Source organism: Eschscholzia californica, unplaced genomic scaffold (genome assembly GCF_041429995.1).
Source record: "Eschscholzia californica isolate CP2 unplaced genomic scaffold, dmEscCali1.0.p SCAF_5, whole genome shotgun sequence".
Lineage (NCBI taxonomy): Eukaryota > Viridiplantae > Streptophyta > Magnoliopsida > Ranunculales > Papaveraceae > Eschscholzia > Eschscholzia californica.
Genome location: NW_028238472.1, coordinates 26397664 through 26414207, shown reverse-complemented (window position 1 = coordinate 26414207; position 16544 = coordinate 26397664). Strand labels below are relative to the sequence as shown.

Here is a 16544-nt window from a genome sequence, read left to right as displayed (position 1 = left end):
GACAATTTAGGCTTTGAGCTCCGACATGGGTTAGGTCTCCACTAATGACTACTTTAGGTCTCTTAGAGATGTTTCTTCTTCACTAAGATGTTCAACCCATAGTACGACACATACACTAAAAGACTCGACTTTCATGCAAAGGCCACTAGCAATCATAAAAACTCATCAACTCTACATATATGCATCAACAAGCTTAAAACCATCAGTATAATCACACGGAAATCCACTCAAAATGTTCACAATCTTGGCTAATTTGAACCCTTTTATCTTTGAAACCCATGGTCATGCATTGGTTATGGTCAAATCCCCGCATCCCCAAACTTAAAGTTAACATTGTCCTCAATGTTCTAAGCATACACTCACCAAATAATTAAGAGGCACATCAATTTAAAGATAAGAGTGGAGAGATATTACCATAATCGAAGGAGATAAAAGATGATACTACCAAGGCTCATGTATAAAGAGGTTCCAAGTTTATGCCAAGCTCACGCCATCCCCAAACTTGGAACAAACCACGCCTTAGAAGTAAAATAAGTAAGAAATGCTCCTAAATATCAATAAATATCATGAGAATGAAGCACATAAAAGACATGACCATATAAAATCTACCACTAACGTGGGTATACACGATTGCATTGAGTTATGCAATTAGACTTTGATTCTCTTGTTTTGACACAAGAGCACGAGTTACGTCTCGTGGAGGGTTTCCAGAGATGTTACCCACAAACATCAAAGACCCATCTTAATCGACTAACGATCATATAGCAAAAGACGGAAGATTTGAGGGTCAACCCAAAGAAAGCTATATACAAACGGTAACAGTCTCACAAGAATATTAAACTAAAGAAGTACACGTGAGACGAAATCCGAAAAGAAGTCATCCCCAAACTTAATGGAAGCACGGTCCACTAAGTTAGCATGAATGCTAGGGGCGACGACTAAGAAGTCGTCCAAAGGATCGACATATAAGTGAAGGTCTAAGATGTCAATCGCAGACAAAAAGTCAAACTCAAGCTTAGTGGATAAAACATCCACTAAGTCCCTAGACATGCTAGGGAAGACGTCTGAAGTGTCCCAAAAGGGGTCAACAACTGAGTCTGAGATCATGTGGAAGGTCGAACTAGACTCTAAGGGTAAGGCAATAGGCTCGGGGACCAAGTCAAGGTCCATAATTTCATTAGGTAAATAATCCAACAAGTTATCCGATATCTCTTCAACTACTATGTTATCGACATCCTTAAAGGCATTGGGAGCCTCAAAGTCAGTCATAACACCTTCCATTCTACATAACCCGTCCATATAATCACAACTGGTAAAAGTTGGAAAGTTTAACATCTTGTGATCCCCAAACTTGCTTATAGAGCTATCATCCTGAACATCAAAATCTAGTGTAGTCGATGCATGGTGAGATGACAATGGTCGAGGGAGTAAGCAACAAGGGTCATCGGTCTGTTCAATCTCAAAGGGTCTATGTGGAACTTCATCGACATTTAACTTAAGACTTGAGTTAGTTGTATTACCCTCACCATCATTCATAGTCTCCTGTTGAGTTTGGGGTGTGCAAACCCCTTCCTCGTCGACGACAGGCTCCGACTCAATTCTATCAACAATATTGAGAATTCGTTCTGTGATCTCCGTATTGTTGATAGAATTGAGTCGGAGCTTATCATCGACGAGGAAAGAGTTTGCGCACCCCAAACTCAAGTGGAGACTATGAATGATGGTGAGGGTAATACACCTAACTCTAGTCTTAAGTTAAATGTCGAAGAAGCTCTTGATAGACCCTTAGAGCATGAATTGACCGATGAACCTTATTGCTCAATCCCTCGACCATTGTCATCTCACCATGATCAGACTACATTAGATTTGAATGTTCAGGATGATAGCTCTACGAGGAAGTTTGGGGAACACAAGATGTTGAACTTTCTAACTTTTACCACTTGCGATTATCTGGATGGGCTATGTAGAATGGAAGGTGTTATGACTGAGTTTGAGGCTCCCGATGCCTTTAAGGGTGTCGATAACATAGTAGTTGAAGAGATAACGGATAGTTTGTTGGATTATTTACCTAAGGAAATTATGGACCTTGACTTGGTCCCCGAGCCTATTGCCTTACCCTTAGAGTTTAGTTCGACCTTCCACATGATCTCAGACTCGGTTGTTGACCCCTTCTGGGACACTTTGGACGTCTTTCCTAGCATGTCTAGGGACTTAGTGGACGTTTTATCCACTAAGCTTGAGTTTGATTTTTTGCCTTCGACTGACTTCCTCTCACTTCACTTATATGTCGATCCTTTTGACGACTTCTTAGTCGTCGCCCCTAGCATTCATGCCGACTTAGTGGATCGTGCATCCACTAAGTTTGGGGATGGACTCTTTTCGCTTTTCGTCTCACGTGCACTTATATGCTTCGATATTATTGTGAGACTTTTAACATTTGTATATAGCTTTCTTTGGGTTGACCCCCAAATCTTCCGTCTTTTTTTATATAATCGTTAGCCGATCAAGATGGGTCTTGATGTTTGTGGGTAGCATCTCTGAAAACCCTCCGCGAGACATAACTCGTGCTCTTGTGTGAAAACAAGAGAATCAAAGGCTAATTGCATAGCTAAATGCAATCGAGTGATCCCGCGTGAGTGGTCATTTTATATGGTCTTTCTCTTTATGTGCTTCATTCTCATTATATTTTTCGATATTTTAGGAGTATTTCTTATATGTTTTACTGCTAAGGCGTGGTTTGTTCCAAATTTGGGGATGGCGTGAGCTTGGCATCAACTTGGAACCTCTTTATACATGAGCCTTGGTAGTATCATTTTTTATCTCCTTCGATTATGGTAATATCTCTCCACTCTTCTCTTTAAATTGATGTGCCTCTTTATCTTTTGGTGAGTGTATGCTTAGAACATTGAGGACAATGTTAGTTTTAAGTTTGGGGATGCGGGGATTTGACCATAACCAATGCATGACAATGGGTTTCAAAGACAAAAGGATTCAAATTAGCCAAAAATTTGAACATTTTTGAACATTTTAAGTAGATTTGCATGTGATTCTAGTGATGGTTTTAAGAATGTTGATGCATATGTGTCGAGTTGGTGAGTTTTTTGATTGTTAGTAACCATTGTGAGGAATGACTTGGGTGCTGCTCTGCTCATGGGAGCTGCTACTGTTGCCCCTGCTACCATCCTTGTTCATGAGCTTCAAGGAGTTGAGTTGGGGCTGAGGTTGGCTAAGCAAGTGCATAGTGATTATGTGTGGGTGGCAACTGATTCTATGGTTGTGGTATCTTTGCCTCCTTGGGTAGCTTGGCCTGTGTGGATGAGCATTAAGAAGCTGTGGGTTGGGTTCAAGGAATCTCATGTGAAGCATGTAGTTAGGGAAGTGAATCAGAGTGCTGACTTCCTGGCTAAGATGAAGCCTGCCGCTGAGTTAATTCTGGATGCTAATAGCATGCCTCCTGAGTTAGAGAAGCTTATCAAAGAAGATAGAGAGGGTAGAATCAGAATGAGAAAGTCATGGACTTAATAGTTGTTGTTTCTTGTTTAGTTGCTTTGTTGCTTTTTAGCTTTGTTTTTGCTGTTCAGGGTATGGCCCTTTAAACCTAGCTCATCAATGCAAAAAAAAAAACGGGGATTAAAGGGACACCGACCCATTGATTGAACCAAAATACTGAAACAAATATTCCACATTATAGCAAACTATAATGACCCACAAAAGAACAAGAAACAAAACAATCAGCTCTCGGCTGGCCAAAATCTCCTAATTCTCACTATACCCTTCCTGTCTTGCTCCACAATAGCTACCAGCATGCTCGGCAGCTGCTTCACATCCAATAGGAGAACCCCATTACTGCTCAACCGCGACAAATAATCAGCTGCCTGATTGAGTTCCCTAAATGTGTGAACAACCTCACAACTATCAAACTGCTCCATCAAGTATCTGACTTCCTTCCAAGTACTCCACACAGTCTAAGGAGGCTTTGCATTCTTAGCAGCCAGAACAAAAACTACATTGGTTGAATCAGTAGACAGCACCACCCTCTTCAGACCTCTATCCCAAGCCAGCCTCAGGCATAGCATGGCACCTTGCATTTCATGCAACAAAAAACTACCAGGAGTAGCTCTGCCAGCCCCATCAGCAATCACAGCTCCACAATCATCCCTGAGAATAGCACCATACCCTGCATAGTCCTTTTAATAAGCACCATCTGTGTTAATAATAACATAACCTGCAGGAGGAGCACTCCACTTTAACCCCTTCACACACTTAGATATCATAGGCTTAACTATGTTTAATCTCAACAACAGATTAGAGTTCTCTGCTGAAGCCTCAATTTTCCCACACCAATCTTTCACTTTAATATGAGTTTCCTGCTTGATCAAAGCCAAGATGGTGTCAACACTCCTACTAACATGCTGAAAAGCCCTCAAGTTCCTCTCCCTGATACACAAAAGAGGCAAATAACATACAACTGACTCTGTGCACAAACTTATCTCCCCTAAAATGTCATATACACCAACCCACAGCAGATTCCCAATCATAGAACAAGCTAGGTCTAATCCCTAGCAACTCCATTAGCCCCCTGCAAACCCCTCCTGAGAAAGAACACTCAAAGAGTAGATGATAATCTGTTTCATCACACATACCACAGAGGAAACAACTTTTAGGCACAGCGTGGTCTTCAATCCCCTCTGTAAAGCAACCCAGGCAATAAATGAATGTCTAAGAACAGCCATGCTAGACCACACCAAACAATGCCAATCCACTTTGCCACTCTTCTGCCTCACAGCCTCATAAGTATCCTTCATAGTAAACTCCCCAGTCTTGCTAACAGTCCACACCACTGTGTCTTCCTCCACCTTCCCAATCTCAATCTCTTCCAGCCCTTCTAATATGGGATTCAAAATGAACCTAAGATGAACTGGCACATTCCAAGCCCCATCCTTAATAATAGCAGAAAGAGGCATATGGAGAGGCAAATTAGAAACCAGTCTAAGACTTTCTTCATAAGTAGGATAGAGGATACCTTGAGGGTGCCAAGCATCCAACCACAATTGGATTTTATTACCCTGTCCAACCAGGTGAAAAAATAGAACTCTAGCCTTATCCCTACTCCCAAGAATCCTTCTCCAACACCAGGAGCAATCATGAGGAATCTTCACAAGCCAAAAACACTTCCCTTTGAGCAGATTCTGCTTGACCCAGTTTACCCAAAGAGAATTTTTACCACTCACCAAATCCCAAATATGCCTGAAATTCATTGCTTCATTTAGGTGCTCAATATTCCTAGTCCCAATCCCCCTTCTTCTTTGGGAAGAAAAGCAATGTCTCTTTTCACAGAAGGTCTTTTAAAACCCATATCCACCCCACACCATAAGAATCTAAAGAAAATAGAATTTATTTCCTTAAAGACTCTGGGAAGCACAAAGACAGCAGTCCAATAAATCATCACCCCACAAAGAACTGATTTGATTAATAAGCATCTTCCTGCAAAAGACAAATATCTAGCCTTCCAAGATTGAACTCTCCCTTGAATCTGCTCAATAAGAGGGGAGCAATCATTGTAAGACAACTTAGCAGAGATCAGAGGAAGACCAAGATATCTAATAGGTAGAGCTCCCCAAATGAAACCCAACTCCTGCTGAATCTTCACTTTAGTTCCCTTGTCCAATCCAGCCCAAAACATAGAACTCTTAGCACAGTTAACCCCTAGGCCAGTACCCTGCTTCAACCCAACCAAAACCATGTTCAAAGCACAAGCTGAATCTTCATTACCTCTAAAAAACACCATAAGATCATCAGCAAAACACAGATGTGTAATCTTAGGCTTCTTGCACTTAGGGTGTAAGTGGAAATGTCCAGCTCCTTCCTCCTTCACAATCAAAGCAGAAAAGACCTCCATAACCATAACAAACAGGTATGGAGACATATGATCTCCCTGTCTCAAACCCCTCCTTCCTTGAAAATACCCATGAGCCCCCCCATTCACTACAATAGAATATCTAGGTGTAGAAACACATTCAAAAATCCATTTCACAAATAAATCAGGGATATGAAACTTCCTAAGAATCTTAAGCAAGGCAGACCATCTCACAATATCATAAGCCTTCTTAAGATCTATTTTCATAGTGGATCTAGCAACTCCACTCTTATAATTATAGTTCCTGACTATTTCATGAGCCAACATAATATTATCCGTCTGGATTTCAGTGTTGGTGGGAAGGTTTTTTTGGTTGGTCTGGCGGCTGGGGAGCAGCTGCTTTTGCTCCCTCCTGTTTCCATAGAGGGAGCAGGAGCTGATTCTTCAAAGTTTGTGGGTAGTTCATCGACTTATGATGGTGGTTCTTTGCCTTTGGAAAGTGAAGCTTCTGGTTCGGCGACAAAGAATAAGGGTTCGAGTTGGGCATCTCTTTTTCGGCCAGATGATAGGAAGTATCGTGCGAAGTTGGATTATTCTCCTTCTTCAGTTGATAAGGAAGGTGAGCTTCCTGAAATTAATCTTGAAGATTTTGAAGATGAGATTAAGGAGTGTGAAAATCTATTGGTTGGCTCGTTTGTGGGACAACGCCTCCCTTTCTCTCTGGTTTGTAGGGTTTTGAGTTCTCGTTGGAGACCAAAAGGGGAGATGTTCTTGACTGTCTATGGGGAGTCTTCTTACATTATCCAATTCTCTTTGGAAGAAGATAGGCAGAGAATTTTGGAGTTAAAGCCTCTGTATATAGTCAATAGGTTGTTCTTTGTTAGGCCTTGGAGTCTGTCTATTGATGATGATATTGCTTCAATGGAAACTCTCCCTGCTTGGGGTTGTTTTAGGAATGTGCCAATGTATTTGTGGAATTCTAAAGGGTTAGCTATGATTGCTAGTCGACTGGGGAAACCAATAATGTTGGATGAACCTACTGTTAGAAGATCACGACTAGCTTTTGCTCGAGTTTGTATTGAAATTGCTAAGGATTGTTCTATGCCTAAGGTAATCTCCTTTGCTATTCCTAATGCTAAGCAAATTGATATTAATGTTGAATATGCATGGAAGCCTTTGAAATGTACTGGTTGTGGTGTCTTTGGACACTCTGTGGGTCATTGCACTTCAACTGCTCGACCTAATGCTCGAGAGAATAAGGAGGCTGCTAGTGCTAGTATGAAGGAGCCTGAGCTGCAGAAGGCTCCTATTGTTACTGGTATCCGTGCTCAGAGTGGGGTTCCTATGTTGGTTCCCCCTGCAAAGGGTGTTGCTATCCCTCCTACTTGTGCTAAGGATGTTGAGCCTTTGGTTCTTCCTACAAAAAGTACGGGTGAGATAGTTATTCCTTCTTCTTCTAGTACTGCTGAACCTATGGAGGAAGGTAATTGGACTGAGGTTAATAGGTCCAAGAAGAATAAGAAATTTGATGGTGCAAGGAGACTAGTGGCTGATACTAGGGTTGATTCTTCTGGTAATGCTGCTAAAAGGCTTTGTTTGGGAGATTCTAATGAGTTTGCTGCTATGGATGAGAGTGGTGCTCAGGTTGGGCACTCTGAGGTGGTATCTAAGGCTGTAATGTTTGGAGGGAGCTTGGCTGCTATGCAGTCAATTCAGAGATTGAAGGGAAGAGGGCATGTTAGGTCTGTTAATGATTAGTTTAGGATTATGGGATGTGAGGGGATTAAATGATTCCCTCAAAATTAAGGAGGTGTTTAAATTTATTAGAAGCAATAAGTTGAGTCTGTGTAGTGTAGTTGAATCTCATGTTGATATTAGGAATAAGGATAAGGTGAAGCATTCTCTTATGTCCACTTGGAATTGGCTTCACAACTACAGTTGTGATGATTCAGGGAGGATTTAGATAGTGTGGGATCCTTGCCAGCTTGATGTTTCCTTAGTTTCCATGTCTGATCAGGTGATAACTGTGAGGGTGGTGACTAGAGAAGGTAGGGGCTTTATGGTTTCTAGCATTTATGCTAGGAATAATTTGGTGGACAGAAGGGCTCTATGGTCTGTCCTGAGTAACCTTGGTCAAAGTATTGAAGGTCCCTGGTTTGTAATGGGGGATTTCAATACTTTTTTTAGGGTGGAGGAGAAATTGGGTGGCTCTACTATTAGACCTAGGGAATTGGATGATTTTAAAGATTGTGTTAGAGATACTCAACTTTTTGATTGTCCTTTTTCAGGGTGTTTTTTTACTTGGTCTAATATGCAAGCAGGTGAGAAAAATGTGCCTGTGAAGTTAGACAGAGCTATGGTTAATATTGAGTGGGTTCAGGAGTTTTCTTCTGCTAAGGCTGACTTTTTGCCCCCTGTATTTCTGACCATTCACCTTGTGTGGTGACTTTGTTTGAAGGTGCTTCTTTGGGACCTAGGCCCTTTAAATTTTTTAACTGCTGGACTGAGGAGGAAGATTTTATGGAAGTGGTGGATGCTGCTTGGAAGATTAAGGTTACTGGAACTCCTATGTATAGGTTGGTTTGCAAGTTAAAGAAGGTTAAGGCTGCTTTGGTATTGTGGAAGAAAGAGAAATTCAAAAATTTCTCTTCTCAGGTTCATGTGGCTAGGGAGGAAATGGAACATTTGCAGGTTCAGCTTCAAGAAGACCCTTCTTGTGAGCAGGTTAGAAGACAGGAAAGGGAAGCTGTAGTCAGGTTTTCTAAGACGGCTAGGCAGGAAGAGGCCATGCTGAGGCAGAAATCAAGGGTGTAGAAGGTCCATTTAGGAGATCATAACACTAAATTCTTTCATGCTTCTTTGAAAGAAAGGAAATCCAGGAACAATATTTGTTTGTAATGTTGAGAACGAAAAGATTGTTGAGACTAACCTTATTGCTCAAGAATGTGTTGATTTTTTTCAGAATATGTTTGGAGTCTCTCACTTTCAACAGGGTGTGCCAGAAGTTCTTAATTCTATGGAGTTTGCACATGTGTTGGAGGATCATGAGGCTGCTATGTTGGAGCAGGAGGTTACTAGGGATGAAATGGTGCATGCTTTATCTACTATTGGGTCAGATAAGTCTCCTGGACCTGATGGCTTTTCTGCTCATTTTTTCAAGGCTTGTTGGAATATTGTTGGGGGGGATTTTACTAAGGCTATTCAGAGATTCTTCTCTTCTGGTAAGCTCTTGGTTGAGGTTAATTTGACCTTGGTGACCCTGGTTCCTTAGTCTAGTAAGGGCTTCTAAAGTAAGTGATTTTAGACCCATCTCTTGTTGTAATACCGTCTATAAGTGTATTACTAAAATCCTTACTGTTTGAATGAAAGATATTATTTTCAAGATTGTGAGTCCTTGCCAGTCTGGATTTATCTCTGGTAGAAGTATTCAAGATAATATTCTTCTTGCTCATGAGTTGACTAGAGATTATCATAAGTCTTTAGGCCCTCCTAGATGTGCAATGAAGATTGATTTGCAGAAGGCTTATGATACTATAGAATGGGATGCCTTAATGGCACTCATGGAGAGAATGAGGTTTCCTAGTAAATTCAGGCAATGGGTTTATGCTTGTATCTCTTCAGCTAGCTATTCTAGTATGGTCAATGGGAGTTCACATGGATATATCAAAGGCAAAAGGGGAATTAGACAGGGATGCCCCATGTCTCCCTATCTTTTTGTTATGGTTATGGAGGTGTTCAATGTCTTTCTTCTTGATAAGGTGCAAGAGAATGAGTTTAGGCTGCATCCTAAATGTGTTAGGCCTTTGGTTTCTCACCTTGCCTTTGCTGATGATCTTCTTGTCTTCTCTAAGGGTGATCTTGGCTCAGCTCTTGCCTTGGCTGAAGTTCTTGATACTTTCTATATGTGCACTGGCCTCAGGGTGAATCAGCAGAAGAGCTCTTTGTTTGCTGCAGGTGTTTCTGAGGGTACTCTTTGCTTGATTAAGGAGCCCTTGGGGTTTGAGATTGCATCTTTTCCAGTTAGGTACCTTGGTGTGCCCTTGATTTCTTCTAGGCTTAAGTATGTGGATTGTCTGCTTCTTCTTGATAGAGTTTTGAAGAGGATTCAATCTTGGAAGACTAGATTTCTCTCTTTTGCTGGAAGGCTGACTATAGTGAAATCCATCTTGCAAAGTATGGTGCTTTTCTGGCTAAATGTCTTTGATATTCCTAAGAGAGTTCTTAAGGAGATGGAAGGACTTTTCAGTAAGTTTCTTTGGACTGGTCCAGCTATGGGAGGAAGGAAAGCTGCTATTGGTTGGTCTTCTATTTGCTTTCCTTTTTCTGAGGGTGGCCTGGGTGTTAGAGATCTGGTTGTCTTGAATATTGCATGTTGTCTTAGGCATATTTGGGATATCTTCAGTCAGAAGCAGACTCTCTGGGTGGATTGGGTCCAAACTAACCTTATTAAGAAGAAGGATCTCTGGTCTATGAAGGATTTCTGGTTGTCTTGAAAATTTTTTTTTTTTTTTTTTTGAAGGTCGCCAGCCGGAAATTTGGCCGGCCGGCGACCTCTGCCGGAGAAGGTGATGAGGTGGCCTAACAGATGAGGTGGCGTGACATGGCAGAGAGAGAAAAAGAGATGGAGGAGAGAGAGTGACGGAAAGTTAAAGTTAACGGTTTTAGGGGGCCATATGGGTATTTCTCGTAAAGTAGGGGGCCAGGCGGGAAGCTGGTCACAAAGTAGGGGGCCATTAGGGAAATAACCCATAACATTACAGCAAGAGATAGGCCTGAACTCACTCATTTTAGAGGCACCAGCAATCTTAGGCACAAGAGAAACCAAGGTAGAGTTTACCTCTCCAAGGAGCTGACCAGTTTTAAAGAATCTATTAATAGCCTCCACCACATCATCACTAATAGTTTTCCAACAAAATTTGAAGAAATGAGCTGAAAAACCATCAGGCCCAGGAGCTTTATCACCATTAATGGTGGAGAGAGCAAACACCACCTCATCTCTAGTAACCATAGCACTTAGAGCAGCAGCTTGCTCTTCAGTAACCAACCTGTCAAATTGAACAGAGTCAAGCAAAGTCAGACCATCCTCATTCATTAAAGAGGAACCAAATAACCTGCTGTAGAAATCCACACATTCACTAGCAACATCCCGGATGTTAGTCAATTTAACCCCTTCCTCATTAAAGAGAAAAGGAATGTTATTCCTAGACCTTCTCTCCTTCACTGAGTTATGAAAGAACTTAGTATTTTGATCACCCAAATCAATCTTTTGCACCCTTGATTTCTGTTTCATCATTGATTCCTCCATAACAGCAAGTTTAGTATAATGGGCAACAACAACTCTCTCCTGAACTCTGATCTCATAAGCAAGAAGGTCTAATTGAAGCTTAGTCTGAATATGCTGCACCTCAACCCTAGCCTGCTGAACTTGAGCACCAAAGCCAGCATGCTTGGTTTTCTTCCAATCAACAAGATATTTCTTCACATTCTTCAACCTACAAACAAGTCTAAACATAGGGTTACCACAGACTGGCAGAGCCCAAGCTTTCTTAATTAAGTCCATAAAATCATCATCCTGAGTCCAAGCATTAAAAAACTTAAAGGGTCTAGGACCTGTAACAGCTCCATCAAAGAAAGAAAGAACAAAAGAAGCATGATCACAAAATAAAGGATTAAGAAACTCAGTTCTAGCATTAGGACAAAGAGTCACCCGATCAATATTCACAAGAACTCTATCAAGTTTCTCTGCAACAGCTCCAGGCCCTACTTGCTTATTAGACCAAGTATACTCACAACCAGAATAAGCACAATCAAAGAGTTGAACATCATGAACAAAGTCCCTAAAGTCAGCCAAGCCACCCTCTCTAACAGCAGCGCCACCCATTTTATCCTTAACCTCAAGAATAGTATTGAAGTCACCCATCACTACCCATGGACCAGGAAAAGCACCTGCAATGCTTCTCAAAGAATTCCAAAGAACCTTTCTCTCCAAAGCATTATTACTAGCATAAACAAAGCTAAAAAGAGAAGATCTTCCATCCACAAATTGAGCAAAAACAGAAATATGCTGAGCATTCATGCCAACAACATGAAGAATCACAACAGACTTATCCCAAAACACCCAAATTCTTCCTGCCCTATCAAACTCATAGTTATGAAGCCACTCCCAAGTATGTAACAACCTCTTCCTAACCACCTCACTATTACCAACATCAATATGTGTCTCTAGAATACTACAAACACCCAAATTATTGTTTCTAACAAATTTAGTCACCTCACTAGCTCTTGAGGGATGATTCATCCCTCTCACATTCCAACCACCAATATTAATCATTAACACCATGTAAAGACCCTCTCCTAGGCTGAGGATCTTTAGCCACATTCAAAATCTTAGCCTCAAAAGCCAAAACATTGCTACCAACTACATTGGACTCACTTCAAAAAAACTACATTGGACTGAGAAGAACCCAACTTACCTACCTCAGCAATAGAATGCATCTTGGTAACAGTAGCTGGAGCACTACTAGACCCATCAATCACCATGCTAGGTTTAATTAAACTTGAGTTATCCTTCCCCCTCTGCTTAGAAGATATGTTACCAGCAGCAACCCCTGGACTTGGTATAGCCCCAACATCACCACCTCCTAACACTCTCCTAATAGCATTCATTTCAGGAATAACCCCCCTATCTTCTTCCCAAGACTACCACTAACAGTGTCAGAACCACTTGGTTCTCTCCCCTTTCTCTTCATACTACCTTTATGTTTGACCTCAGTCCAACCCTCATTAGAAGTATCCACCCCCTCTATTGGTTCCCCCACAACAGAATCAGGAGTAACCCCAACCTCTGCTGCAGCCACCTTAACACCCACAGGAGCCTTACTAACTGACTCAACAACTCCCTGCTTAGTCTTAGGGTTCTTAGAGCATGAACCAGAACTATGACCAAGAGCACAACAATGAACACAATATCTTGGTTTCCATGCATGTTCAATAGCAATGTCCAAGTCCTCACCATCAACACACAACTTTAGGAAATTAGGCAGCTCTTTATCCATAGGGATCTCAACACAAATCCGAGCATAAGCCATCCTTAAGCCAGACAAAGTAGGACCATCAAGGAATAATGGCTTCCCTAGAGAACTAACAACATCATCCAACCCCTCCTCATGCCACAGATGAAGAGGAAACACCCCTGAGTTTCACCCAAATAGGTATTGAAGTAAGCTTCATAACCTCCTTCTCCAAAAAAGGAGGCCAAGGACGAGCAATAAAGATCCTATCCTCTTCTAAATCAGCTCTAATGACAAACACAGAATCACCATGTATAGTAAAGGACACGAAACCCTTAGGTTTCCAAATATTAAGCAAAGTTTTCTTCACAACCATGAAAGGAAGCTTACTACCAAAAAAATTCCCAATAATCAGTTTCCTACAATCCTCTACTTTGTCCATATAATTCGAAGAAGAAATCACAGCTCTACCATTAACTAAGACAGGATCTCTAAACTCTAAAGTTTTCCTTCCACCAGAACGACTCTTAGCAAACAAATTAGTCCAATCCAAAGTAGAAATTCTACCTCTACCAGCAGCATCAGCAAAGGGTTGGTTCGAAGGAAGCTCTGAACACCATCCCTCAACAGTCACACCATCCATCTTAGTTGGAATAGGAACTCTTAAGGGGGTACGAAAAACCCTAGCTCCTTCTCCTGCAACCACTGAATTCAGCGTTCCTTCAACATAGCAATCCTGTTTTGAGAGTTTTTCTGGACCTTCAAGGCCAGTAGAACTCTCACCAGGTGCTCGGAGGGAACCCTTCACCTCTACCATCACTGATGAGAACTCCAAAGGAGTAATCAGTAATGGAGAGATTCCTTGAATTCACAAAAGAAACGACCTATCCAATAAATCAGGAAAAAAAGAAAACAAGAAGAAAAGGTTGTCGGCCAAGAAGAAACACCGATTATAAATGTCAGAAAAAAAGAAAGGAGCCGCCGCCGCCAAAATCGCTCCACCCGGCACTTTCTCTCTCCTCTAGGGTTTTAGAAAAATGTAAGTTTTTTTTCCCCACCCTCATCTTCCTCATAGTTATCTAGGAAGGACCAAAAAGGGTTGATACTCCTCTGCACCTTCACTTTATTAACTTCCTGAACTCTAGTCTCCACCAAACCCAACAAACCTAACTGTTTAGAACTAATGAGATTCCGAACATCTCTTATTCTTGGGGAGTTGTTAAGACCCCTAACATTCCAGCTTCCTAGATTCATCATTTAACACTCTAACAGGACCCCTTCCCATCAAATGGGCTAAAGTACCTCTACCTGCCCCTCCTTGAGTAAACAAAGCCACCTTATTAGCCACCCCCTCACCTTCCTCATGATCACCATGCATTACCTCATCATCCCCAACCTTACCCTTAAGCCCATCCTCTGTTTAACCCATTCTAGCCTCCACTCTCATAACACCTCCAGCTTGCTCCCCTTCTGAATGATTATCAAGTACACACTGTCTTTTTGCCTTATTCAGCTCCCTATCATCAAGAGAAGCTGCAGCAGCCAGCCCCTTAGAAGTTCCAAATTTCTTATTCCTCTTGTTAGTAACAACTGACCATCCTACATTATCCTCCATAACCTCATCAAGCAATCCAAAACCTGAGGACACTAGAGAATCCCTCTTACTCTTTGCCAGTTCAGCCATACTAGATGACTGAACCAAAGCTCGAGTAGCCACCAAACTTTTTGCAGAAGGTAATTCATAAGAATTCCCACTCTGAGCACAAGCAGTAGCAGTATTTAAAGGATTCTTAGTAGGAGAAACAATAACTTCAGACTTATCCATCTCACTATCATTGAACTTACTCCTAATGACCCATTATTTGGTAGTTTCTGCTTTTCCTGGCCCTAACTCTCCCTTCTGCTTATCAGCCATCTTCCCATTCATAGGGGCATTCTGTCGAACATTTACCCTGCATCTACCAATGGAATGTCCAAAAGAACCACACCCAGAACATTTCAATGGTTTCCATGTATAATCCACCTTCACTTCCAGTCTCCTAACACCATCAACCAGTAAAGGAATAACCTGTGGGAATTCACATTCCTTCCCAACCTCCACCAAGACCCTCGCAAAAGACATTCGAGCTTTACTCTCAGTTGGACCATCCAACATAATTGGAGTACCAATATGACTAACAATCTGTGAAAGTCCTCTGTGATTCCATAAAAAACCAGGTACATTACGTAAACAAACCCAAACAGGCAGAGACTTTATATCCTCAATCTCTTCCTCAATGAAAATCCTCCATGGACGTACTACAAACAATCTATTAGCTATATAAATCGGCTCCATCTCCGAAACACGACATCTATCCTCTTCTAGGTCAAAACGAATGATAAACGAAGACTCACCTTGGATGGTAATATGCATCTCTCCCTTCGGCTTCCATAACCTACGCAGAGAGTTGCGAACCAGGATGGAATCGAGTCTCCTCCAAATAAACATTCCAACCAACCAGTTCTCACAGTCTCTAATACTCTCATGAAACTCCTTCGTCGAAATCACTTAAACCCTTTCATTATTCACAACCTCAGGAGGTGTAAACTCCATCTTCTTTCTAACTACTCTTTCATTTCTCTGAAAAATAGAAGCCCAGTCTGGTTGTCCTGAAGAACTATTACCTTCTCCAACAAACCCCGATCCCTTCCTACCAAATCCCTCATGTTTTGAGGGGAGCTCAGCTCTAAAAGAACCAGAGCCTCCCTCACTAGAAGGAGGAAGAAGGGCTTTGTCTCCTTTGCCGCCGACATAACCTACACAATAGGAGCTGCCGGCATGAAGGAGACAATCGGAACAAAAAACAAGGCGAGAAACTAAAAAAAAACACCAACAACTGCCGCTCCAAGCTCGCCGGAAACTTTACCAAACCCTAGAAAATCGCACCACTTGGCTCTTTTTCTCTCCGGTTTTGCTACCATCTAACTAAGTTTTTTTTTTTTTTTGCATTGATCAGCAGGCTAAGGGGAGCTAGACCCAGAACAAACAAAGGCCCACAGCCAACTAACCAATACCAGTAGGGACAAATCCCCTACTCAAACAAAAACAAAAAAACTTCAACAAATCAACAAAAGACCTATGCAAAAAAATTCTAAGAGTCAAGAGAAAAGCAAGACCACCAAACATCATTTAGTCCTTATCCTTATAACATCAAGCCTATCATCCACAATTAGCTGCTCAAGCTCTTCTCCAATGTCTCCTGGACCAAGGACCTCCTCCCCTTCAGCAGGTCCATGCTTTGAAAGCCAATCAGCAACCTGATTGATTTCCCTATACACATGCTGAACAGAACAAGTTCTAAACTCCCCCATTAAAAGCCTAATCTTCCTGCAAATAAAGTCTAGCTTCCAAGGAGGCTTCAACTCAACATTACTCAACAAGGCACAGGCAACAGAAGAGTTTTGCTACCATCTAACTAAGTTGCTTCAAAAGACTTAGTTTTCTTTTATGACTTTGGTTTAAGTACCAATGCAGGTGGTTGGTAATTGACTAATTATTTTGTTGTCGATTAACTAATTATCAGGAGATCATAACTGACGCTAATTGTTTTACTTAAATGATATTAATCTCGTGTTTACTTCGAAGTGATTTTGTGGTAGGTTATTTGCAATTTTTGTTCAGAAAACAACTTTAATAA

The 16544-nt window shown here is 41.5% G+C and overlaps 1 protein-coding gene across 1 annotated transcript; it reads right to left on the bottom strand.

Annotated features, from left to right (window-relative positions):
- Positions 1-14725: 14725 nt before the first annotated feature.
- Positions 14726-15280, bottom strand: LOC147538021 (uncharacterized). The gene has a single exon (XM_086642930.1). The coding sequence runs from the start codon at positions 15278-15280 to the stop codon at positions 14726-14728; it is 555 nt and encodes a 184-aa protein (XP_086499056.1).
- Positions 15281-16544: the final 1264 nt, after the last annotated feature.